General features: G+C 40.0%; 1 protein-coding gene across 1 annotated transcript in view; it reads left to right on the top strand.

The window, feature by feature from the left end:
• The window catches only part of DEPTOR (DEP domain containing MTOR interacting protein), an 83,050-nt gene that overhangs the window by 5,101 nt on the left and 51,531 nt on the right, over window positions 1–26,418 (top strand). Inside the window, exons 3-4 of the mRNA XM_060775828.2 lie at window positions 16,048–16,226; window positions 20,049–20,172. Coding sequence (XP_060631811.1) covers window positions 16,048–16,226; window positions 20,049–20,172 — 303 coding nt within the window. The remainder of the gene's footprint in view (window positions 1–16,047; window positions 16,227–20,048; window positions 20,173–26,418) is intronic.

Genomic DNA, 26,418 nt, shown 5'->3' with positions numbered 1-26,418 from the left:
CCATCCTTATAATATATAGAGAAGATCAGATTTTCCATTGGCTCCCTGCCACCATGTAATTTCTACTTGTAGAGTAAGCAAATATTTCTGCACTGGAAAAACTCACTGAGACAGTGATACTCTACTGTTTATTTAGCAAGTGTGCTTGTTACTCCCACATGCATCTCTTTCTTTGTTAACTGTCAGCTTAAGGTGGCCATATGAATGTGGGGCCTATCATTACCAGAACTGCCTAGGGTCATGGCTTTCTTGTTTGAGCTTGTATACTCATCTTCCTCTTTTCCTATTGCTTTACTAAATGTGATTCTCATTTCTAGTGTGCCCCGTCTCTTCATGACATGGTCAAAGTATGACAGTCTCAGTGGAGTCACCTTGGCTTCTTGGGAGTTTAGGCTTGATTTCCATCTCTTTAACTGAGCAAGATTTAAGGCAGACTTCCTTCAATCCAGTAACCTCCAAATGTTTTGGACTACAGCTATTACACCCCACCACCACTGGCCATTCTGGTAGGGGTTAGTGGGACCTGTGCCCCAATAAATGAGGATTCAAAATTGGGAAGGATTATTTTGGGCAGTGGGAAGAGTTACCTAGTTTGAATGGTCTAATGATCAGAAAGAAGTTTCACATTAGGTGTGAAGATCAGGAGTAAAGACTACCTTTCTCTGGGAAAGTGTGACTTAATTGTTTCAGCTGTGAAGATAACATTAAGTGGCCTGTCTGCTGCTTTTCCTTGTAGATTTCAAGACTTGTAGAGTAGGTAGTACTGATCTAGAAAATGTAGGTGCAAGAGATTTGACCAGCCACTGCCACTGGTAAAGATGTATTCACTTCACATCACAGCTGAGCATTATGCAATGTGAGAATTGGCATTCTTAATGAGTTCATTACAAAGTTTGGTGACATTAGTTGGTGAGATCATACAGTAATGTTATAGAGATGTCTAACTTTGAGTACGAGTTATGTAGATGTCTAACTATGAGCAAGGATGAAATACTTTGGACACATAATGAGAAGACAGGAAAGCTTAGAGAAGACAATGATGCTGGGGAAAATGAAAGGAAAAAGGAAGAGGGGCCGACCAAGGGCAAGATGGATGGATCGTATCCTTGAAGTGACTGGCTTTGACTCTGAAGGAGCTGGGGGTGGTGACAGCCAATAGGGAGCTCTGGTGTGGGCTGTCCATGAGGTCACAAAGAGTTGGAAGAAACTAAATGAATAATCAACAATTATGAGTGTCTTTGCTGACTTAGGGATTGTTGGAGCTGTCATCCAGAACCATAACTTTCCTAAGCTCTGAAATGATCTTCCTAGAGCAGTGGTTCTTAACCTGTGGGCTGCGAGGATGAAAATCTGTTCCGCAAGCCTCCTTCCTCTTTATTTTATTTTATTTTATTTCTGTTTCTTTTGTGCCACCTGTCATGCTTTCCCTGTCACTGTCCATGGCATATGTTCTGTATCAGAAACTAGAGATGATGTGGTCTATCCAATGCAATTATCTGGATCAGCACCCCAAACCAGATCTAAAGTTGACCAAATATTGATTCGTAATCCTTTGGGTATTAATGTTGGAGAGTGGTCCCTGGTCAAAGTGGTCCCTGGCTGAAGTGGTCTCTGGCCAAAAAAAGGTTGGGAACCACTGTCCTAGACATTGATTCCCCACATTCTGAGAGGAGATTTTGGTTAGATTATACCTAAATAGAAAAGGGAAATCCTAGCTGTGAGATTCAAGGATATTTTTCACATCACATCTGGTTTGAGTGATTTCTTACTGATGAACTGAGAACAGATCTAAAGTTGGGTTTTCTGGTGTCAGATCTTTCAGATTTACATTTCTGGACAGCATTTGCTCCCAGCAGATAAAATGTTTTGGATATTAAAACAGACAAAAATGTCATTTCTAACATACATTCTCCTCTGTATTTTTACTGCTATTTTTCTTTCAGTTCAGTTCATTATTGCATGGATTTTTTAAATAATAGATCAGTGAAAGGCAAAAAGAGTAGTCATAAATGGAAGGTAGACACACCGCATTCCTGGTATACCATACGTACTTAGTGAGGGCAGATGCTTGCTGTAGATATAACCTATTTATTATGCCGTCTGGAAAAGAGTAATGTGTCCTACTTTGTGGAAGACAGTTCTCTATTTGACAGACTCTCCTCTATTTCAGGGTTTCCTCTTTTGTAGCACTGCCCTGGTCAGTTTATAGAAACTTCTTTAGATTTTCTGTATCCCTTGAAGATTCTGTTATCATCAATATTTTATATTTTACTTGAATAATGGAGTAAAATGCATGCCATCAAGCTGCTAGTTTTGCTGGAGCTGGGAAGTTGAAAGTGGGTTCACACAGACTTTCTTGTTACTATCTGTCATACTTTATATTTTATTTATTATTCATTCACTTATAACAGAGCTGGGCAAATGTAGTCCATGGACTACATGCAGCTCCAAGAGCTGTCTATATGTCTCCATGAGTCAAAAATGCCCCCCAAATGTTCTTTAGAAGGTCATGGGGGAAATTGCCATGTTTTCTGCCCCTGGGGCCATTTTACACTCAGGAAATGCTTTAAAATATTACTAAAATGCCCAGTTACACATAGAAAGCATTTTGGGGATAAGTGACAGAATTTACAAGGGTTTTGCAGGGGGTATAGCACTTCATGTTCTTCTGGTGACTAGTATATCTCTTAGTGACCGTCACAATCTCCATTTCTGCTATATATAATTTTCATGATAAATCTGGTCTAAAGATGAGCCCTATTTTTGGAAATGCTCCATGCCGTGACCTCCTTAATCCAGATTTGGTCTAAAAATGTGTATTTTTGAAAGATAAGAACATAAAATCCATACTGAATTAAATCATAGTCCTGAGTAGATTGCCATATTCATATCCCCTTCATTTTGTTATAATCGGGTGAATATAGAAATTGCAGAGAATGAGGGAGTAAAAGCATCTTCCTCATCACATTGTGTTTGGCCTGAATGCCATAAAGGCACTAAAATCTGTCTGACATTAGAAACTAAGTAGAGTCATCTCGGGTTACTAACTGGATGGGAGACCACAATGAATACCAGGTGCTGTAGGCTGTCTTTCAGACGAAGAAACTAACAAAACCACCTTTGGATATTCCTTGCCTAAGAAAATTCCTTGTCTCTGGAATTCATGGGTTCACCATAAATCTACGGCTGAGCCCGAAGGCACAAACAAATAATCACATAGCCCAACGATTAGTGTTATTCAAAGGGAGCCTGCTTTTGATGTGCCACCAACATAAATACCTTTGCCTTCCTTTAATTTGTCTGATCTCCTTTAAAATGGAAATTGGAAGCTACATCTTTCTCCAGCGAATTCCACAGTTTAGTTATGCACCAAGTAAAATACTTCTTTTTATCTGCATTTCCCACCAACTTTACTGGATGGCCCTTAGGTCAAGGTAGAGGTTTCCCCTGACTTTAAATCTAGTTGTGTCCTACTCAGGGAGGTGGTGCTCATCTCCATTTCTAAGCCGAAGAGCTGGCATTGTCCATAGACACCTCCAAGGTCATGTGGTCAGCATGACTACATTGAGTGCCATTAGCTTCCCATGGAAGCAGTATCTGTTGATCTAATCACATTTAGATGTTTTCAAATGGCTAAGTTGGCAGAAGCTGGGCCTAACAGTGGGAGCTCACCCCGCTTCCCGGATTTAAACCACCAACCTTTTGGTCAGGAAGTTCAGCAGCTCAGTGGTTTGACCCTTTGTGCTACCAGGGTGGCCCTTACATTCTAGAATTAAGAGAAACTTTTTTTCTCTTTTTTTCCATACCATTTTATGCACCTCTATCACATATGCCTTTTTTCTAGGCTCAAAAGTTTCAAATGTCATGGTCCCTCCTCATGGGGGAATTGCTTCAAGCACTTGATTAATATCTTTCAAAAAGTATTATGTAAATATTTATTGAAGTACTAGTTTTCTCACGGTTTTAACAAGCAAAAGGCCAATGAACTTATGCAGAATTAGAGAGGAACAAGCCTTTGAACAAATATGTTAAAAGTGGCCCGGATCAGAAAGAGTGGTATGCCCATGCTATATATACTTCCACTTGCTATAGCCTCTACTTTGAAGTTTTAAAAAAGGATCCTTAGGACAGCTGGTTGGCATGATGTAATGGAACATGTGTTTTAATGTATATAACTGGACAAGAGTTTACTTGAGCAAATGTTACATGCTATCAATGTCTTGTGGAAAAGAGGCATGACAAAATGAGCATTGTGGTGACTAAGGGCCCATCTACACTGTACAATTAATGCAGTTTCACACCACTTTAACTGCCATGACTCAATGCTATGGAATCATGGGAGGTGCGGTTTACATGGTCTTTAGCCTTCTCTACCAAAGAGTGTTGGTGCCATACCTTTTGGAAAGACAAAGAGGTCATAACCTTTTGGAAAACCAGAATCTCTATTAGCTTTTGGAGAAAAATTGGCATTCACAACCATTTGAAAATGGTAACCTTTTGTAGGGAGCCCCCGGTGGTGCCGTGAGTTAATCCCCTGTGCCGGCAGGACCGAAGACCGACAGGTCGCAGGTTTGAATCCGGGGAGAGGCAGATGAGCTCCCTCTATCAACTCCAGCTCCTCATGCGGGGACATGAGAGAAGCCTCCCACAAGGATGATAAAAACATCAAATCATCCAGGCATCCCCTGGGCAATATCCTTGCAGACGGCCAATTCTCTCACACCAGAAGTGATTTGCTCCTGGCATGACAAAAAAAAAAAACCTTTTGTAAAAGTATGATCTTCCAGAGAAGAGCCAAAAACTCACTTAAGTAAAAGCTTCTCTTCTGTGGTATATATCCACATGTCCTTATGCAAGGCAGTTTGGTTTTTCAGTTGTTAGATTGATAACCTGGTTGTCTCTTATCTGTTAGGAACAGAGATTATGCCAATGTACAAAAATATAGCAGTTCTTCAGAAGTGTTCTTTTCAGTGCCCAAAATCATCTACTCTCCCATAAAATATCATGTTTCTTGTTTCTATATCATGTTATCAAGAGACAAAAAATAAAGTAGACTTCCTTAAAAGTAACATATCTGGTTTGCTCACAACCTTCATGAATTCAGTATACAGGTACATAACTTGTCAATCCAGTTACCAATAGGATTTAAAGTATTTTCTCTGTGCAGATAACACAGGGCATCTTTCTTATAATCAACAGTCCAAAGTCGAAAGCATCTCTGTGTTCTGAAACAGAATCTGAGCTCAGAGTAGTCCCAGATCTGATCATGTGGTCTGCAGCCCCTCCCACAACCTTAAGAAACATAGAGTAAAGGGAAAGTTGCATACCAAAACATACATATACAATATAGTAAGCAAACAGAATCATATACAGACAAATTACTAGTAGAGGCTTGAAGGAGGTTGCTATTTCCATCAATACCAAACTAGAATTCCCATGATACTATTGAGCCATGGCCAGGCCTGTAGCCAGGATTTTGTTTCGGGGGTGGGTGGTGGGTGGGTGAGTCTTTTGTATTGTTACCCCAATACCCCCATGCATATCGGATATATTGAGCATGGTGATCAGATCATGATATGAATAAACATAACAGTTTAAATAATGTACCAGTAAGGCCTTCTCGCGGACAACCATGAGAATTTCGGGGGGGGGGGGGCTCCCAAGCGCCCCCCCCCCTCCCGGCTACATGCCTGGCCATGGCAGTTAAAATGGAGTCAAACTGCATTAATTCTACAGTGTAGACTCACACTTAGTTATTTTTAAATTTTATTCCTTGTTAAGATGTGTCCAATTACATAACACAGCACTAGTATGATTTTTTTCTGGTTCTTTTAGTTCATTGTTTGTCTTAAAGGTAGTTAGAACACAAAAATGGTCCCAAGCAACTTTTTAAAATAACAAAAAAAATCACACAAATGAACACTGCAGCCATTTGTCACAATCCTTCTAAAAAGTAGCTATTTTGATCAGTTACTTATTTGATAAATGATCAGTTTATTGCTACTTGTTAACAGTTGCTTGCTACTTGTTAACAGTTCCCTTCCAGTCTCTGGGAGGTTGTGGACATCTTCATTTTGTTTTATTCCACCTGTATAGTACAGTAGAGTTTCGCTTATCCAACATAAATGAGCTGCCAGAACGTTGGATAAGCCCAAATTTGGATAACAGGGAGGAATTAAGGAGAAGCCTATTAAACGTCAAATTACATTATAATTTTACAAATTAAGCAGCAAAACATCATGTTTTACAACAAATCAACAGAAAAAGTTGTTTAATTCATGGTAAAGTTATGTAGTAATTACTGTATTTACGAATTTAGCACCAGATCATTGCAATGTATTAAAATAGCTATGGATCTGGGCGGGAGGCAGGCTGTGTTGGATAATACAGAGTGTTGGATGAGCGAAGGTTGGACAAGCAAGACTCTACTGTATAACACTTCTGAAAATGCATTATATCTCAAAAATGTCATTAAAGACCTTGTAAAAGTACTACTCCCTTGATTCCATAGCATTGAGCCATGGCAGTCAAAGTGTTACAGGTTAAAGGTTTTCCTCTGACATTACGTCCAGTCGTGTCCAACTTCTGGGGGTTGGTGCTCATCTCCATTTCTAAGCTGAAGAGCTGGCATTGTTCGTAGACACCTCCAAGGTCATGTGGCTGGCATGACTGCATGGAGTGATGTTACCTTCCCGCTGGAGCAGTACCTATTGATCTACTCACATTTGCATGTTTTCGAACTGCTAGGTCTGCAAAGACTAGTGCTAACAGCGGGAACTCATGCCACTCCCTGAATTTGAACCACTGACCTTCAGCAGCTCAGTGCTTTAACCCATTGCATGTTATAAAACAGCATTATTTATACAGTATGAGTGTATTCTCAGATATTAGTATATGGCCTTGACACAAACAGGTATAGAGTTGTACAGTAGGAGTAATTTTTTCTTTTTTTTCTTTTTTTTTTTTTTGGTAGAAATACTAAAAGTAGGACAAAAGGGCAATGGGATGAAAAAAGCAGGAGGCAGTGTTAAACATTGAAAGGCTAGCCATTTTTATGTTTTAATCATTAATGTAGATTTTATGTTGCAGTCAACATAACATCAAGATTCTGGAGTTGACACATAAACTTCAATAAGAAGAACTGACACTGCACTTGAGCAGATATTTCCTGGGAAGTAACACCCCCCCCCCCCCAAATTGACTCACTATTTTGCAAAAGGAACTGTTACTGCTGGAAAATGTCAGGTGGTTACTAAGAGTATGGAAAATAGCATTGTCAGAAGGACTGACACATGAAAGTCGATGGAACAAGGGGAGTAACACAGTTGGTTATTTATGGAGACTTCGTTTCTGTTTATATCTTGAAGGAACAAAAGGTTTTCAAGTATACATTCAGCACAATCATTTAAGTGCATTGATTCTACACTGTAGATCCACCCAAAGAGAAAAGTAAAGGGCTCCTTAGTTCCTTATGATGACCAATGCTAGACTTATACACAAATTAAGTGGGTAAAGGTTTAAGGAAAGGGGAACAAAAGGAGACCCTGAGATCTAAAGAGGTCCTGAAGGCTGTTTCTGTAGCCCTCTGCCCTTCCAGTTTCAACCATGCCCTCCACATTTCACAGGTGACAATTAGGACGTTTCTGGCAAAGAAAATCCAGAGTGTGGTCAATATGGCAGAAGTTATTGAAGAAGAAAAATACACTTAAGGTCCCTTCCACACAGCTGAATAAAATACCACATTTTCTGCTTTGAACTGGAATATATGGCAGTGTGGACTCCGATAACACAGTTCAAAGCAGATATTGTGGGATTTTCTACCTTGATATTCTGGGTTATATGGCTATGTGGAGCCCCCAGTGGCACAGTGGGTTAAACAGCTGAGAAGTTCACAGCAACCCAGTGATTCTGGCAATGAAAGCCTTCAACAACACACTACACACACACACATTTGGTTCTGTGAATTGTGTACAACTAGACTTCAGTCTTCCCAGAAATAATAAAATAAATAAATAAAAGGGAGTCTACAAATAATTGATAAAGTCTTTGGCCAAGAGTAGCAAATCATTTGCTAGGACAGGGTATCTATTTGGGTCTTAATTTCAAATCATTAACTATCCAAGTCTTCTTATTAGAGCATGCTTTTGCAGTGATGAGAACAGAGAGAAGGCTAGAATGGTTAAAGAGAAAACTTTTAATACACGAAGAGGCCATATGTATGAGCCTAACTTATTTATTTATTTATCGTGTCAGGGGCAACCAGACCATTGTATTACATTTCTAACAGAACAAAACAAACAAACAGATTTTAAAAAACCTACAAAGTTTGCAAGCTTGGTAGTTGATTAAATGCCCATTGACCAGTATCTGGCCACTTGGAGTGCCTCTGGTGTTGCCGCAAGAAGGTCCTCCATTGTGCATGTAGCAGGGCTCAGGTTGCATTGCAGCAGGTGGTCAGTGGTTTGCTCTTCTCCACGCTCGCATGTCATGGATTCCACTTTGTAGCCCCATTTCTGAAGGTTGGCTCTGTATCTCGTGGTGCCAGAGTGCAGTCTGTTCAGCACCTTCCAAGTCGCCCAGTCTTCTGTGTGCCCAGGGGGGAGTTTCTCATTTGGTATCAGCCATTGGTTGAGGTTCTGGGTTTGAGCCTGCCACTTTTGGAATCTCGCTTGCTGAAGTGTTCCAGCAAGTGTCTCTGTAGATCTTACAAAACTATTTCTTGATTTAAGTCATTGACATGCTGGCTGATACCCAAACAAGGGATGAGCTGGAGATGTCTCTGCCTTGGTCCTTTCACTATTGACTGCTACTTCCCAGCGGATGTCAGGTGGTGCAATACCAGCTAAAGAGTGTAATTTCTCCAGTGGTGTAGGGCGCAGACACCCCGTAATAATGCGGCATGTCTCATTAAGAGCCACATCCACTGTTTTAGTGTGAGCTTAACTGATAGCATGCTATTTCCCACAATTCCCTAAAAGAAGAGCCTTAAATTGACATTTTAAAAGGTAGTAGCAACAATTTTCAGCAGATATGTGAGTCTTGTGAGCCAGTGTGGTGTAGTGGTTTGAGCTTTGAACTCTGATTCTGGAGATCAGAGTCTGAATCCCTGCTCAGCCATGGAAACCCATGAGGTGACTTTGGACATCGCATTCTCTCAGCTTCGGAGGAAGGCAAAAGCAATCCACCTCTGAACAAATTTCCCCAAATTTCCCTATGATCAGTTCACCATAAGTTGGAAATGACTTGAAGGCACATGACAACCATCTCAGTCTTAGAGGAAGACAGTGGTAAACCTCCTGTGTAAAATCGTGCCAAGAAAACCTTAAGATGGGGTTGGCATCCATTAGAGTTGACTTGAAGGCACACAACTATCAAAAATGACAACTCCAACTCTAATGTAGGGGCTATATAAAGGCTTTCATTGGGTACAATTTTAAAATCTCAGAAGTATGGAAGTTTTCCTTCTCTATGACCTTTGGACATGCAACCCATTCCCAACACTGGAGTTCTTCTTCTGTTTTATCCATGTGCTTTCATTGATGACATGTTCTCCATGTGATGCAGCTGCAGAACTCAAAAGAGTTTTGGTCTGGAAAATGTTGTTTTAGGTTCCTTTCATAATTATAGCATTTCCATGCAACTCTGCACTGGTTCCATCCCCATAGGACTGTGGGGCTTGAAGGTCTATGAGTGTTTTAGAAGTCTTTCTTAGAGTATTATAATACCTCACTAAACTACCAATCCCAGATTTTTGTGAGATGTCACCATGGCAAAGTGGCTCCAAAAATCTATAACTGAATTGTGCAAAAAGAAATGCTAATTTGGGTCTTTTTGCACACTTTGCATATAAACCTTATCCAAGAGTGGCACTGTATTTTGAAAATATATGGTAAAATATTTTAAAACAAGGCTAGAGATATGAAGGTCAAATGGGGAGGATGGAAAAATAACTTAATGGGAACTATTCTCTTAATAGAGACCCAAAGTGGCTAACAATGCTGAAAACAATACAGTGAGTGTACCATTTCAAATCTACAGCATATGAAAACTCAAATAGAATTAAATATGGAACTATGAAAATAAATAGATAAAATCATTAAAATGGTTAAAAACCTATTAAAATACTTAACACCCTACACAACACCATTGAGTTGGTCTTAAAAACTTCTTTCTTTATCAAACTGTATTGATTCAGAAATATATTTGGCTTTGAGATATCCCCTCCCAACCCAACTTTCAGGAAAATCATGCAGTTGAAACACAAATAGTCAGAGGAACGTAGGGTTGGAAAGTATCAACCAATATCTATGGAGAGTTGCCAAATGTATCCAAAATAGTCTCTTCCAAGAAAGGAGCAGGTTGCATCTCTAAGATGCCTCCCCTTAGACCTCCCGTGTCATGTTTTTTTGAGTGACCTACTTTTTCTCTATCAGAGAGACTTGAAAATTAATTTTAAAGCAGGTTCGTCTCTTGAGTTTACATTCCCCATACGCTCAGAAATATGAGCAAGAGAAGACAACTTTGTTTTCTGTGTTGCTTAATGAGTAGGATAAGTTAAAAGTAAACTTGCCCCAAATAATCAAAGTGTATTTTAGAGTTATGATGCTCTTTTATGCACAGTATGAAATATGGACTGTTCATAAAAGAGCATCATAACACTACTTTCTACTGGATTAGATCATGGAACTGTCTTGCTCATTTTACACTACACAGTTACAGAAATTTTACTTATTTATTTATTCACTATAATCATACCCTGCCCTTTTCACCCTGAAGGGGACCCAGAGTGGCTTACAAATTGTGAGCACTTCAATGCTGTATAAACGAACATGGAAAAACAATAAACATATTGTTTAACTGTGGAACTCCCTTCCTAAGAACATCAGGTTAGTCACCTCTCTTCTGTCCTTTAGAAGAGAATTGAAGGCTTGGCTTTGGGACCAGGCATTCGATTAGTGGACAGTGGCAATTGGAAAGAAATTTAGCATAGCTGCGACATTGGATTTACCCTGACTTGGTCTTGGTTTTAATTGGCATGTTTAATTTATTGTTTAATGAACTTGTTTAATGAATTTGTATAATGTGTTTTAATGATTTTTACTGTTTTAACAGTAATCTTTGTTTGTTTATATGCTGATAGCATCACATGATGTTTGTGTGAGGCCACCCTGAGTCCCCCTTTGGGGGGAGAAGGACCGGGTAATAATGCATGAAATAAATAAACAAACAAAATAAACATATACATAAACCATAAAATAAAGAAAAAACATCTATATATTAAAAACTAATTGTTAAAACCACACAATTCTACCTATTGTTCTGAATTAGGTAGTCAAGTTTTTAATTTCTTTCTAAAAGTTAGGAGGGAAGGGACTGATCTGATTTTGCTGGGAAGGGAGTTCCACAGCCAAGGGGCCACCACTGAGAAGGCCCTGTCTCTCATCTCCACCAGTCACGCCTGCAAAGGAGGTGGGACTGAGAACATGGTCTCCCCAAAAGATCTTAAGCTCTGAGGTGGTTCGTAGAGGGAGATATGTTCGGATAGGTAAACTGGGCAAGAACCATTTAGGGCTTTATAGGCTAAAGCCAGCACTTTGAATTGTGCCCAGTAGCAGACTGGCAGCCAGTGGAGCTGGCATAACAGGGGAGGTTGTGTGCTCCCTGTACGCCACTCCCGTGAGGAATGTGACAGCTTCCTGTTGGACCACTTGAAGGTTCTGAACAGTCTTCATGTAGAGCGTGTTGCAGTAGTCTAGTTGAGATGTAACAAGAGCATGGACCACTGTGGCCAAATCTGGCTTCTTAAGGTATCAACACAATTGGCACACAAGTTTTAATTGTGCAAAAGTCACCTTGGCCACTGCCAAGACCTGGAGTTCCAGGCTTAGTGATGAATCCAGGAGATTTAGCTATAATGGAACTCTATCCTATGGAGGTGGAGGTTTGTACTTTGATGAAACAGTGGCCCCTTCTACACTGCCATATAAAATCCAGATTATCTGCTTTGAACTGGATTATATGCCAGCATAGATTTATATAATCCAGTTCAAAGCAGATCATGTGGATTATCTGTTTTGATAACCTGGATTATATGGCAGTGTAGAAGGGCCCAAGTGCCCCCTGCACTCCCTTGATGAATCTTGTTATATATCCTAAGTCCCACATTTTTGTCTTTCTCCACATATTCAGGACTAGCCATCCCCTGCCACGCGTTGCTGTGGCTCAGTCTGGTGATCTGGAAAATAAAGTACTGAGAAAGTTTTGGTTTCTAATATTTGTAATTTTTTTATGCTTGTGGGTAAACAGTATTTCTTGCTGTTTCTTTGTCAGTGTTGATGTGGAGATTGTCTGGTTTGCCTACTCTGGAACATGGAACATATAATTGTCCTTTTTTAGGGGTCCTTTTCAAATATATTATACTATATCTGTTTGTGTGTGAATCATATATAACTATCTATATCTATGGCTGGATGGCTCTTTGTCAGGAGGGCTTTGATTACGTTTTCTTGCCCTCATGAAGGGAGTTGGACTGGCTGGCCTTAAGTATTTTCTGTTGGGTCATCAAGGTTCTGTGTGGGAAGTTGCCCCAATTCTGTCATTGGTGGGGTTCAGAATGCTCTTTGATTGTAGGTGAACTATAAATCCCAGTAACTACAACTCCCAAATGTCAGGGTCTATTTCCCCCAAACTTTCCCCCAAAAACCACTGGACGAATTGACACCAAATTTGGACACAAGAAGTCCAATGTATGTCCTTCACTAAAAAAAAAATGAATTTTGTCATTTGAGAGTTGTAGTTACTGGGATTTATGGTTCACTTACAATCAAATTGCATTCTGAACTCCACCAATGATGAAATTGGGCCAAACTTAGCACAAAGGACTCCCATGACCAACAGAAAACACCAGAAGGATTTGGTTGGCATTGTCCTTGAGTTTGGAAGTTGTAGTTCACCTACATCTAGAGAGCACTGTGGACTCAAACAATGATGGATCTGGACAAAACGTGGCACAAATACTCCATCTGAATTCACATTTGGCATATGGAGTATTTGTACCACGTTTTGTCCAGATCCATCCTTGTTTGAGTCCACAGTGCTCTCTAGATGTAGGTGAACTACAACTCCCAAACTCAAGGTCAATGCCAACCAAACCCTTCTGGTGTTTTCTGTTGGTCATGGGAGTCAGTCCTTTGTGCTAAGTTTGGCCCAATTTCATCATTGGTGGAGTTCAGAATGCAATTTGATTGTAAGTGAACTATAAATCCCAGTAACTACAACTCTCAAATGACAAAATTCATTTTATTGAGTGAAGGTCATACATTGGACTGTTAGGTGTCTTGTGTTCAAATTTTGTGTCCATTTGTCTAGTGGTTTTTGAGTTCTTTTAATCCCACAAATGAACATTACATTTTTATTTATATAGATTGCTTTATGTATCCACCCCCCCCCCCTCCCCTTGCATGTGACTCTGGGTGTAGTTCTTTGGCAGCGGAGCATCACAAATTATGTGGTAATGCAAAGCTTGTTAACACTTACATGTGAGAATTATTCCTGGCTGCTGCCAGTGTGCAAATGTATTTAATAGACACACTGGGGTGTGTTTATGCGTCTTAGCATATGGCACTACAGGAATGCTTCTGCCTCTCTTCATGTTGTTTATTTGCTAAAAGGCCAAGAACCAATTCCAGCCTCTGCCAGGACTGAAACTGCCTTTGTGTTTATGGGACTTATTTACATCGCTCAAGAAATGATCTAGACTGAGTGATTTGCTTTTCTCAAGCAATTCTAGTACTGTAGCTCTGCAAGATTTGCTGCAGTCCTCTAACTGAGCATTTCCTTCAGATTTGAAGCATAAAACAAACAACAAAATGAGCATGATGATAATATATTTCATTGACTTTTCCAAAGCTTTCAGAAAAGGCTGTACTCATTATTTAGTTTCCCCTCTTTGTTTTCACACCATTTATCCTGTCAGCAAAACTTGGAGCCTTCGCACTGGAAAGCCTCTCTGGACTAAATCTAGTGTTTAGTCTGATCCATTGAATTCTTGGAACTGAGATAAATGTCCGCTTACCAAGTTATTACCGATCCCATGGGTGCCTCCTCTTGGGATTCCATTTGATTAAAAGGGGAAAGCTCAAAAAGTTCACTTAAAACAGTTTATTAAAGCTACATTTATTTTAGATTGCAAAAAGAATGAAAGTTTTTCCTGGCACATTGAGTCTAACAAGTTTTATTTGGCATCAGCTTTCCACTTTCTCAATTGCATCAAATGTTGTGGCTACATGCAGGAAAAGCACTTTCCCATATAAATTGCAACAGAACCGTACTCTGGGATTCAGAAAGTCATCATAACCTTTGATATATATAAGTGAAAATTAAAATACTATTAAAATAGAGGAGAATGGTCCATGGAAGATACATTTAGAATGGAAACATTAAGGTAAATATACCGTTGATGCAATGGGTTGAACCACTAAGCTGCTGAACTTGCTGACCGAAAGGTTGGCGGTTTAAATCCAGGGAACAGGGTGAGCTCCCACTGTTAGCCCCAGCTTGCAAATGTGAGTAGATAAATAGGAACCGCTCCAGCAGGAAGGTATTGGCACTCCATGTAGTCATGAACTTGGAGGCGTCTACGGACAATGCCGGCTATTCAGCTTAGAAATGGAGATGAGCACCAGCCCCCAGAGTCGGACACGAGTAGACTTAATGTCAAGGAGAAACCTTTACCTTTAACTGTTATGTCACAGGCACAACTCTAACACATGGAATAAGGCTGCCCTTTCTCTGTCCCTATAAATATTTTTGTTGGTATGGCAGTTGTTGTGATATATGAGACCCACAATAAGGCATACAGCTTATCAGTTTAAAAAATCAGTTCTAAACTGACTCTTGTTTTCAACCATGCTATCCTTTTGAATCCAGTGAAACTTACTCCACAGTAAATGTCACCAGGATTGCAGCTTAGGACTTTCATTTGGAATTTTATGATTGTTTTTAGCTATTGTTGTACCTGCTCTAAGTCGTGTGTGACTACAATAGGAGTGTGGTGTAAATAAAGGAGGCAATTGTGAGCCAATACGCAAAGCAATATTGTGGCAAAGGCCATGAAATGAGCCATGAAAATGAGAAAGTGGTTGATCGTTGTGTTATAAGAAAAATAATATGAGAAAAAAAATAAAATCTTATCTCTCTCCAATAATGGCAAAATGGACTGTAGGAAATGGTAGTTTCTCAGCAAGATTGTGAGAGAAAGTGGATATGTAGTCAAATATATGCTTTGTCCTATCTGGGGTGTGGTAACAGATGGAAAGGGAAGGGCTAAAGTGCATACAATGTTAAATAAGCAGGGTGCCATTTAGAATCACATGCCTTTATACACTTAGACAAGTGTATGCATGCCTGACATGTATCAGAACACACTGGTGATTATTTGAGTATACAAAGGAAAGTGATAAGAGTTGTATATCCATTTTCAGAAATGGTCAGTGTAGACTCATATAATACAGTTGAATTGTGTTATGTAAGTCTACGTTGGCCTTAAAATGCCGTTTCGAACGGTAATATATGGCAGTGTAGATGGGGCCTGGGAGAAAAAATGCTGGCAGAAGTTTTTATTGATTACAGTCCACTTTATCAGAGGTTTTTGTTTTTTTTTGGGAGGGGAGGGGAGATGCATGATCTCTTGTTTCCCACCATAGCTAAGGAGGAGGAAGAATTTAATACTAGTAATAATAAACCTTTATTAATTATGCTGGGGGAAATGGAAGGGAAAAGGAAGAGGGGGCAACCAAGGGCAAGATAGATGGATGGTATCCTTGAAGTGACTGGATTGACCTTGAAGGAGCTGGGGGTAGTGATGGCTGACAGGGAGCTCTGGTGTGGGCTGGTCCATGAGGTCATGAAGAGTCGGAAGCAACTGAATGAATAAACAACAAAATAATAACTCTTAAGGGAACACTTACAAAACTGGCACTTCACAGGAAAAAGGGGTTCCTTTTCAGCTTGTAAACTAAACACATTGTGATGTCCTTTGGCTTATAGGCTTAGACTGCATGAAGAAAAGATCATCAAAGATCGGAGGCATCACTTGAAGACCTACCCAAACTGCTTTGTTGCCAAAGAACTGATTGACTGGCTAATTGATCACAAGGAGGCTTCTGACAGAGAGATGGCAATTAAACTTGTACAGAAATTGCTGGATCGCAGTATCATCCATCATGGTGAGTGAAGAAGTACCAGCATATTCAGGCTCATAGTGAGAACATATGAATAAATGGTTTGGACTTGATGGCTTAAGAGCCCTTCCAGTTCTATGATGTACGCTACAGTTATAGTGGTGAGTTAGCCTGGTGAGTGCTGGAACATGACTCTGGAGACCAGGGTTCGATTCCCTGCTTGGCCATGAAAACCAACTGCATGACTCTGTGCAAATCACATAGTCTCAGCCCCCAAAAGCTATGTGATAAGGTCAACATAGGATCTCGGTAAGCTGGAGATTACTTGAAGACACACAATAAAAGTTATAGAAAACCAATACCATTTTAACAGACATAGCTCTTAGAGAAACTTGAAGTTCATAATTTCTTGTTAGGGAGCTCTAGGAGAGTGACCTAGAGCTCTCTTTCCAAGTACTTCACCAAGGGTCAGGCTATGAAGGCTAAAGGGATCTCAAATTACTATAATGTTAGGGTAGACACACACTTTAGTCAAGCTTGGAGATACTTTGATGAGATGTCATACCTTGTATGTCTAGTGCCAAACATCAAAAGCCAGGATCCTGTGGAGATCTGTTTATGAAATAAGTTTGTCCCTACTACAACAGCCTTCAAATGTATCTTCAAAACCTGCTCCAGAATTATGGGGAACCTCTAAGAGCAGATTTGGATGTAGTATGAAGACTTGCAATGGGAGGAGGGGAAAACCTTTCATCATGCTGCTGGATGACCGTTTAGCTTGATGTTGGATTTAGGCCAACAACCAAAGTAAGGTCAATCTGGATTGTCATAATTGCTGCAGTATGTGACCTTTGTACAGTGTTTTTGAACGTTCAAAGCACTTTACTTGTGTTATATAATGATCAAGTTATATGGGTGCTGAAAAAAGCAGTTCAGACTACTGTTATGAAATCATAGTTTAGGTTTATGTTTTAAAAACATAGTTATGCTGTCAGTAATATAGAAAACAGTGTAAAACATATGATTAAAAATAAGAGAGAGCTGTTTTAAAACAGTGCAAACAAAAACAGCACCGCACCCTACTTAAGTTTATTTCTTTACAATCTCTCGCTTCTCAAATGCCTACTGTGATTTTTTTTAAAAACTCATTGTTTGCTAACAGAAGGACAACAGGTTAGACTATCTTTTAACCCCATCTGCACTGCCATATAATCCAGTTTCATAATGCAGATTAACTGCATTGAACTGGATTATATGGCAGTGTAGATTCGAAGCCAGCCTGGGTTGGAGTAAGCTCCCAACCATTAGTCTAGCTTGCTGTCAACCTTTGCAGCCCGAAAGACAGTTCAATCTGTCAAATACAAAATTTAGGTACCACTTATGCAGGGAGGCTAATTTAATTAATTTGCAATGCCATAAAAATCTCCAGCAGCATGCAAAAGTATGAGGAAGTACTCCATTGGTGTCACAAGTGGACAGTGAAGCAACAGCTCCCCCAGTGGCTGGAATTCAAACATACCCTCATGAAGATGAACTTAAATAGCCTGCGTGTGTCTGTCTATATATGTTGTGTGTATATGACATTGAATTTTTGCCATGTATATGTGCATTGTGATCCGCCCCGAGTCCCCTGCGGGGTGAGAAGGGCGGAATATAAATATTGTAAATAAACAAATAAAATTCTAATTCAAATCAGTTCTTTGGCATTCTGAAAGTGGACTATATGGCAGTGTAATTCCAATCTGAGAAGATCATGTCTCACTCCTTACCAGACATGTCTGAAACTGGCGGAATTTCAGGTCCCACTGTCAACCCAAGTTTAATTTTTGTGGATTTAATTTTTTGCAGATTTGATTTTTCCGTTTTCACAGATGTCCAGCAAATGTGGAGGGCTGAATATATTATTAATAGTACTATTAGTATTAGTATTAGTAGTATGTTGTTGTCATTGTCATTATGGCCAGCACTACAAAGACCAACATTATTGTGCTCATTTTTTTATTTTTAGAACATCTGAGCTGCAGTAGATACCGCACATAAGTAGACTACACAGATCTCTACCCAGAGGCTCATCCAATTTATCCCAATACTAAACAGAACATTAGTTAGATGAGATTTAAAAAAGCAAAAAGGGATTACTAGGAAAAAGCCCAATGTTCTGATTGACTCAACAGTAAGGAAATAAATTAAACTGGGGGGAGATGCAAAGAGAGAGAAAGTAGCTTTAATCAGAGGATCAAGAAAATCCTGCCATATATCTAAAAAGCTTGAGTTGTGTGCAGAACGGACTACCTAGAAGGCAGAGAAGAGTACCAAAAATCACAAGGGAGCAGGAAGAAAGGTTTAGAATGTCACTTTTTTTCAAAAAGTAACTTATCTTAAAAAATAATTTGAAATGGTTTGCATTTTTTCATAATTACAGAGTAACATATTGTGTTACACTTTGCTTCCAATTTGCTTTTAAGTTGCTTTTTCATGTTTGCCACAAATGAGTCAATGTTCCTTATCCTGTCAATAATAATAATAATAATCATCATCATCATCATCATCATCATCATCACACAGTCCTAGACGCTTGGGAAGTGTTCAACTTGTGATTTTGTGATACGAAATCCAGCATATAGAGCTCGTTTGCTGTGGCATACTGTGTTTGTGTCAGTAAAATAATAATAATAATAGTTATATTGATGATGCTACCAGTAATTATATTATTTTTAAAACATTAGGGAATGCATTATTTAAAAAGGAACATGCTTCCAGTACAGAAAGAAAAAGAAGGGGCTGGTGATAGATGAGATTTAGCTCTGAAAAAAATTAAAGATGAGTTTCAGCTTCAGTACTCTATTAATCAAACCATAGGAAGAGGGAGCATATAATCAATAGGGTTTTTTTTTATTCAGATGACCCTCCATATCCTCTGCAGACCCAGTTATAAACAGTCCCACTTGCTAGTCATTTATGGCACAGCGAAATTGCTTCCAAGCTACTAGACCGAGAAAGTATTGTCAACTGAAATAGAATGGAGTCCTTTACTGTCTGTCTGACAGAATGTGTCTCTTTCAGGCTGCTGATATGCCAGAAATAATGATATATGATTCTCTGGGACTTGTGTGATATAATAATCAGGGAATTGGACTAGGACCAAGAAGATCAAGATTTGTAGTCTCATTTAGTCAACAAACTAATTGGATGACATTAACCATCACAGTATCTCTCAGACTATTCTTCACAAGGCTTTTGTTGAATTATGGAAAAAAGAACCATGGATAAATAACTGAATTTCAGGTGGATTTTCTGTGGACAGCTGTTTAAACTTACTAGCTTTAGCGAGGTATGCATTTTCTAATGCTATTTATTAGCAATAGTAGTTATTGACAGGTTTGCAAATTTATGACTGGTACCCTTAGAAAATATAGACCTATATAATGGGGCCTTTTATAAAATCATATAGGTAATGAGTTGGAAATCTCATTAGCCCAAGACCTGATCAGACTGGAACTCCCATCATCTCCCGATGTAGTTGGCTAAATCTGCTATGCCTAATCATTCCATTTAAGGATAATGATAGTTTATTAATGTTATGTGCTTTGAAGTTGACCCCAGGTTATGGTGACCCATCAAAGGATTTTCTTGGCAAGGCTTACTTAGGACTGGATTGCCATTGCCTTCCTCTGAGGGAACAAAACTTGCCAAAGGCCACTAAGCTGTTTTTCATGAACTGGTAGGGATTTGAATTTGGTTTCTCTGAATCCTCGTCCAGCATTCAAACCACACTGGCTCTGCCCAATGGTGATTACTTGAAGCTTTGATCTTTCCCTCTAAGTACTGAGTCTTTTTGACCTCCTGTTTTTGTTTTTTACCTTTCAGTTTGTGATGAGCACAAGGAGTTCAAGGACCTCAAACTCTTCTACCGCTTTAGGAAAGATGACGGGACATTTCCACTTGACAATGAAGTGAAGGCATTCATGAGAGGACAGAGAATATATGAAAAGTAGGTTGCACAAAGTTTGCTGATTATGAGAAGTGGTCATCTTTTTAATAGCTTCTGGTGTTCAAACCATTTTTAAAAAACAAAAAACAAAACCCAGAGTGGTTTCAAATCACAAATGCCATGCAGAACTACACTGTTTTAACTGTCTGATAAATTTGCATTATATGAAGCTGTTTGTATTTATATATCAGGCATGGGCAAACTTTCTAACTTGGGGGCTGCATGCTAGCACTCCCTGCTAAGAGGACGGGCTGACTGGTGATGGAAGGAAAGAAGGGAAGGAGGAAGAAAAGAAGGAAGGAAGGACGAAAGGGAGGAAGGGAAGGATGGATGGAAGGAAGGAGAAAGAGGGAGAGAGGGAAGGAGAGAGGAAAGAGGGAAGGATGAAAGGGTGGAAGGCAAGGATGGAAGGAGAAAGAGGGAAGTCAGGAAGGGAAGGAGGGAGGTGAGAAGGAAGGAAAGGGAGAAGGAAAGACAAAAGGGAAGGAAGGACAAAAGGGTGGAAAAGAAGAAGGAAGGAAAAAAAGAATCAAGCAAGCAAGGGAGGGAGGGAGGGAGGGAAGAAAGGAAGGGAAGGGGGGAGGTGAGAAGGAAGGAAAGGGAGAAGGAAAGACAAAAGGGAAGGAAGGACAAAAGGGTGGAAAAGAAGAAGGAAGGAAAAAAAGAATCAAGCAAGCAAGGAAGGGAGGGAGGGAAGAAAGGAAGGGAAGGAGGAAGGAAAGAAGGACAAAAGAGTGGAAGGAAGAAGAGAGTGAGAAAGAGGGAGGGAAGTAAGAGAGGGAGGGAAGGAGGAAGGAAAGAGAGAAAGAAAGACAAAAGAGAAGGAAGGAAGGAGAAAAAAAGAAGAAAAGTGAAGGAGGGAGGAAAGAGGGAAGGAAAGAGAGATGAAAGGGTGGAAGGTAAGGGTAGAACAAGAAAGAGGAAAGGAGGGAGGGAAGGAGGAAGGAAGGAAAGAGAGAAGGAAGGAAGGGTAGGATAGCGAGAGAGAGGAGGGCCTGAGTAAAGAGCCCAAGGGGCTGCATTGAGCCCCTGGCTCTGGGTTTGCCCATACCTGTTATATATGAATAGGAATAGCAAAAATATGGTAACTGCATCCACAGGTTTTTATTTAATTGCATGTTCTTTCATATTAATCCACTTCTTCCTTTTACCCAAGAGATATACTTACTAAAACTAACAAGGAAAATGAATTCAGTGAGCATATAATTAATATTTGAAACAGATGACTGCATGGAGATATAGACTCTGCCGCCAGATTATGTGGGTCAGATAACATTTGCAACAAAGTTGATATCATCTTCTCTGTCCAGGATGTGAGGATTTGCTTGTAACATGAGTGCTTCGGGAAATAAACAAGGAATAAAACATGCAGGTTGACATTTACTGCAAACTAATGGTACAAAAGAGGAACATACATGTTGTTGGGCACATTTAGAGACAATGCAACCCTTCCTGAGAAGCAGCCGAAGCTTTAAGATATAGAAATGCAACAGACCCATGGTATTCGCTCAGGTTTGGTGTCAGACTCCCCGTGGATACCAAAATCCATGATGTTCCATTATATACAATGGTGTAGCGAAATGGTGTCCTTTATATAAAGTTGATATAGTTTCATGCTTTGGATGGTGGAATCCATAGATGCAGTATCTGTGGATATGGAGCACTGACTGTAATTGTTTGAGATGTTGTATTCTGATTACCTGCAGATGATATGATTTCTATGACAATTTAATGTCTATTATGGGAAAAAAGATTAAAAAACATAGTCTAAACAGAAAAACCATATCTTATATTTGAGTTGAAAATGTACTGGGGTCCAGAAAGCCTGACACAGACTCTCTCCCTCTCTCTAGTTTCTCTGCAAAGATTTAAAAGCAGGACAACAGAGAAAAAGAATTGCAGGTGGTGTGTACACCATTTTTTTCTGTCTTTCAATATTACCTTTAGTAAAATGCAAGATTTTCTGGTATTTCAGAAATCTGCAAAACTTGTTTAACCAGAAATTGATAGTGGGACTAAGGAAATGAATGTATACACCCCACAGCCCTTCCAGTTCTCTTGAAAGCAATATTCTGTCTTCAGGGGTTGAAGACACTTTCAAATTTTGTACTTGTTTACAGTGGGGAAACAGTGTAAAAGAGTTCATGAGTTTCTGAGAAAGTTTTCCCGTCTGTTGTAAGGCTCCTAGTAGAGTTTTTGTGACACTGAGAATAGTAGGGAGGCTCCAACTGGGAATTCAACATCTAGAGAAGATGCCCCTCACAGTGTCGTTTCCAGAAGTTGCATCCTTCTCTGTACCTAATAGGTAAAGGTTTTCCCCTGACATTAAGACCAGTCGTGTCCAACTCTGGGGGTTGGTGCTCACCTCCATTTCTAAGCCGAAGAGCCGGCATTGTCCGTAGATGCCTCCAAGGTCACGTGGTCTGCATGACTGTATGGAGCACCATTACCTTCCCACCGTAGCAGTACCTATTGATCTACTCACATTTGCAGGTTTTCGAACTGCTAAGTTGGCAGAATCTAGGGCTAACAGTGGGAGCTCACCCCACTCCCCAGATTTGAACCAGCAACCTTTTGGTCAGCAAGTTCAGCAGCTCAGTGATTTAACCCACTGTGCCACTGGGGGCTCCTCTGTACCCAATAAATAAATAGAATTTTACTCGGTGAACTGTTTGTCTCCCAAGATTTCTCAGGAGTTTGACAGAGATACCTACCCGACCATTGTTGTATCCAGCAAATGATGTGAAGGAGACCACTGGTGACATGAGATGGGGGCTTAGGAGATAGAAGCACAAAGGTGTGGGTACTCACCAGGTAGGAAGCAACAGAGAAACCTTCACATTTATGGGTTTAACTCTTGATCATTCACTAAAGCTTTAATTATTCACTAATTTGATTAATATAGTTTCTCTAATACTATCTCGGTCCTCCACTGCAGAGTTATGGTCAGCTTTTGCCTGAAGTTGTCAGTAGACTTGCACTGGCAGAACTAGAAATTCCTATGGAGGTATTTGCTCATTTTTGGTGGTTTTCCCAGTTTCTCGGTGGTCCGACTCCCCTAACCTCAGTGAATATGAGGGCAGACATGTATGTCATTGTGGTAACGGGCTGAGATTAAAACATGTATGTCATTGTGGTAATGGGCTGAGATTTGGGAGCCTCAGGTTCGTCCTCAGTGACCTTTGGGCAGCCATTGGCCTACCAGCATGCCCTACCTTTTAGGAGAGATAAATCGGAGAGTGGGACAGCCATTTATGCTACCTTAAACTCACTGGAGGAAAGGCAACATGTAATAAATACCTTTGAAAAGCCCAGAAGCAACATATTAGAATAGTGTTCCATGTTAGTTCGTTGTGGGGATTGAATAAAAGGGAAATATGTCTTTATTTTTAAGGAAGGGGGAAATAGGACCTTGTGGGATGTTCTCTTTCATATACCAAAATAAATTTGCTGACTTCATGTATATTGTGTAACTTGCTTTGTGTTCAGAAAGGGGCAGAAAAATGTCTCAAAACCAACAAGGTTTCCCTTCCCTTCCATTTTTTTTTCTGTCTCACTGATACTATTTTTGTTTATTGTCATCAGTGAAATAACATTGGGCGACAATGACCTGTTTCTGGGTATATTTGACTTGCAGATTCCAAAAATGGCACCAGTTTTCTCTTGTCAGCTCTAGATTTTGAAACACAGAACGTATGGCATCTAGCAACTGCTATTTGCTCACCCTTAGAAAACCAGGATAACCATATCTACAAAAATTGAGCTGATGTGGTCTATCTAAGACAGCGTTTCTCAACATGGGGGGTCGGGACCCCTGGGAGGGGGGCTGCAAGTGAGTGTCAGAGGGGTCACCAAAAACCATCAGAAAACATAGTATTTTGTGTTGGTCATGGAACATCTGTGGGGGAAGTTTGGCTCAATTCTATCGTTGGTGGGGTTTAGAATTCTCTTTGATTGTAGGTGAACTATAGATCCCAGCAATTACAACTCTCAAATGTCAAGGTCCTTTCCCTCCAAACTCCACCAGTCTTCACATTTGGGCAGATTAAGTATTTGTGCCAAGTTTGGTCCAGATCCATCACTGTTTGAGTCCACAGTGCTGTCTGAATGTAGGTGAACTACAACTCCAAAACTCAAGGTCAATGTTCACCAAACAGTTCCAGAATTTTCTGTTGGTCATGGGAATTCTGTGTGCCAAGTTTGGCTCAGTTCCATCATTGGTGGAGTTCAGAATGCTTGTTGATTGTAGGTGAACTATGAATCCCAGCAACTACAACTCCCAAATGACAAAATCAACCCCCCTCCCCCAACCACACCAGCATTCAGATCTGGGCATATCGGGTATTTGTGCCAAATTTGGTCTAGTGAATGAAAATGCATCCTGTATATCAGATATTTACATTATAATTCATAAAAGTAGCAAAACAACAGTTATGAAGTAGCAACAAAAATAATTTTAGGGTTGGGGGTCCCTACAACATGAGGAATTGTATTAAGGGGTCACAGCATTAGGAAGGTTGAGAACCACTGATCTAGAGCAATTTTCTGAATCAGTGCCCCAAATAACCCCAGGCACAGGACTAAAAATCAAGACACCAAGAAAAAAAATCTTTGTGTTGGGTTCTGTAGTTTATCCTATTTCCAAATGTCAGAGTGGGTGTCTATTCTGCATTTTTAGCAAACAGGCCAACATAATACCACATTTGTCCTTTTTTTTTTTTTGCATAAACAGCAGAGGAATACAATGATTAATGGCTGTGGTTCAAGTTAGAGTTTTGAGCTTGAAATTCAGCTTCAAAGGGATTGGAATGATGTTCTTTGCCTCAGCAATGAAATACAGCTAGCTTCTTGAGACACTCCTTTTCCACCCTTGTTAAACAAAAGGACTTGAATGCATGTGTGGCAGCTGCAGGAACAACTCCTAATGAAAAGCAGGGCTTCTAGCAGAGTGTTCTTGTTATGGTTTTAAATCAGTTCATGGCCGGAATCACAGGGTTGTTGCAAGTTTTTCAAGCTGTATAGCCATGTTTCAGAAGCATTCTCTCCTGACATTTCACCTCCTTCTCTGGCAGGCATCCTCAAAGGTTGTTTTATTTTGCTGTACTGTATTTTTGGGTTTGGTCTCATGTTAGCCATCCTGAGTCCCCTCCGGAGAGATGGTGGCGGGATATAACTGATGATGATGATGATGATTATTATTATTATTATTATTGCGAGGTCTGTTGGAAACTAGGAAAATGGAGTTTATATATCTGCAGAATGTCCAGGGTGGGAGAAAGAACTCTTATCTGTTATCTCTTAGCTGTTTTCAAGGTGTGGCTTCTTACTGCCTGGGGGAATCCTTTGTTGAAAGGAGTTCCCTTGTTTTTGAATGCTGTTCTCTATTTACTGTTATGATTTTAGAGGGTTTTTTAAAATTTTGGTAGCCAGATTGTGTTCATTTTCATGGTTTCTTCCTTTCTGTTGCAATTGCCCACGTGCTTGTGGATTTCAAAGGCTTCTATGTGTAATCTGACATGGTAGTTGTTAGAGTGGTCCAGCATTTATGTGTTCTCAAATAATATTCTGTGTCCAGGTTGGTTCATCAGGTGCTCTGCTATGGCTGACTTTGACCCAACACCTTAATACCCCTGTTGCTATTACTGATTCCCTTACTTCTTCTTGGTTGTGGGGCAGCAGAGCTCTGCAGCTGCGATGGAGCCAAGGGCCCAATGAACAATGGACTGACCTAGACCAGACCCAAAAATACAGGGCTACCCCAGAGTTTTGAAAGATGGCTTTACTTAGCAAGGGAATAAACCAGATTAATCCTGTTTTCCCATTGTAAGAACTGAAAGTCCTTCAGCATCACGCAGATAGCCAGAAGCACCTTCATAGTCAGTGCAAACTATTGATCCAGTGTAGGTAATCTCTGAGTTTAACTATTATTCCCTTCCCATACAGACCCTTGGGTGCATCTACATGTTAGAATTCATGAACTTTGATGCCACTTTAACTGCCATGGCTCAATGCTATGGAATCATAGGGACTTTCAGGATTCCATGGCACTGATCCATGGCAATTCAGGTATTGTCAGATGGTATTCATTCTATAATATAGATGTACCCACAGGCCCCTTCTACATTGCCATATAAAATCCAGATTATCTGCTTTGAATTAGGTTATATGGCAGCGTAGACTCATATAATCCAGTTCAAACAGATAATGTGGATTATTTGATTTGATCATCTGGATTATATGGCAGTG

This window comes from Anolis sagrei, chromosome 4 (assembly GCF_037176765.1).
Source record: "Anolis sagrei isolate rAnoSag1 chromosome 4, rAnoSag1.mat, whole genome shotgun sequence".
NCBI lineage: Eukaryota > Metazoa > Chordata > Lepidosauria > Squamata > Dactyloidae > Anolis > Anolis sagrei.
This window is presented reverse-complemented; position numbering and strand designations above follow the sequence as displayed.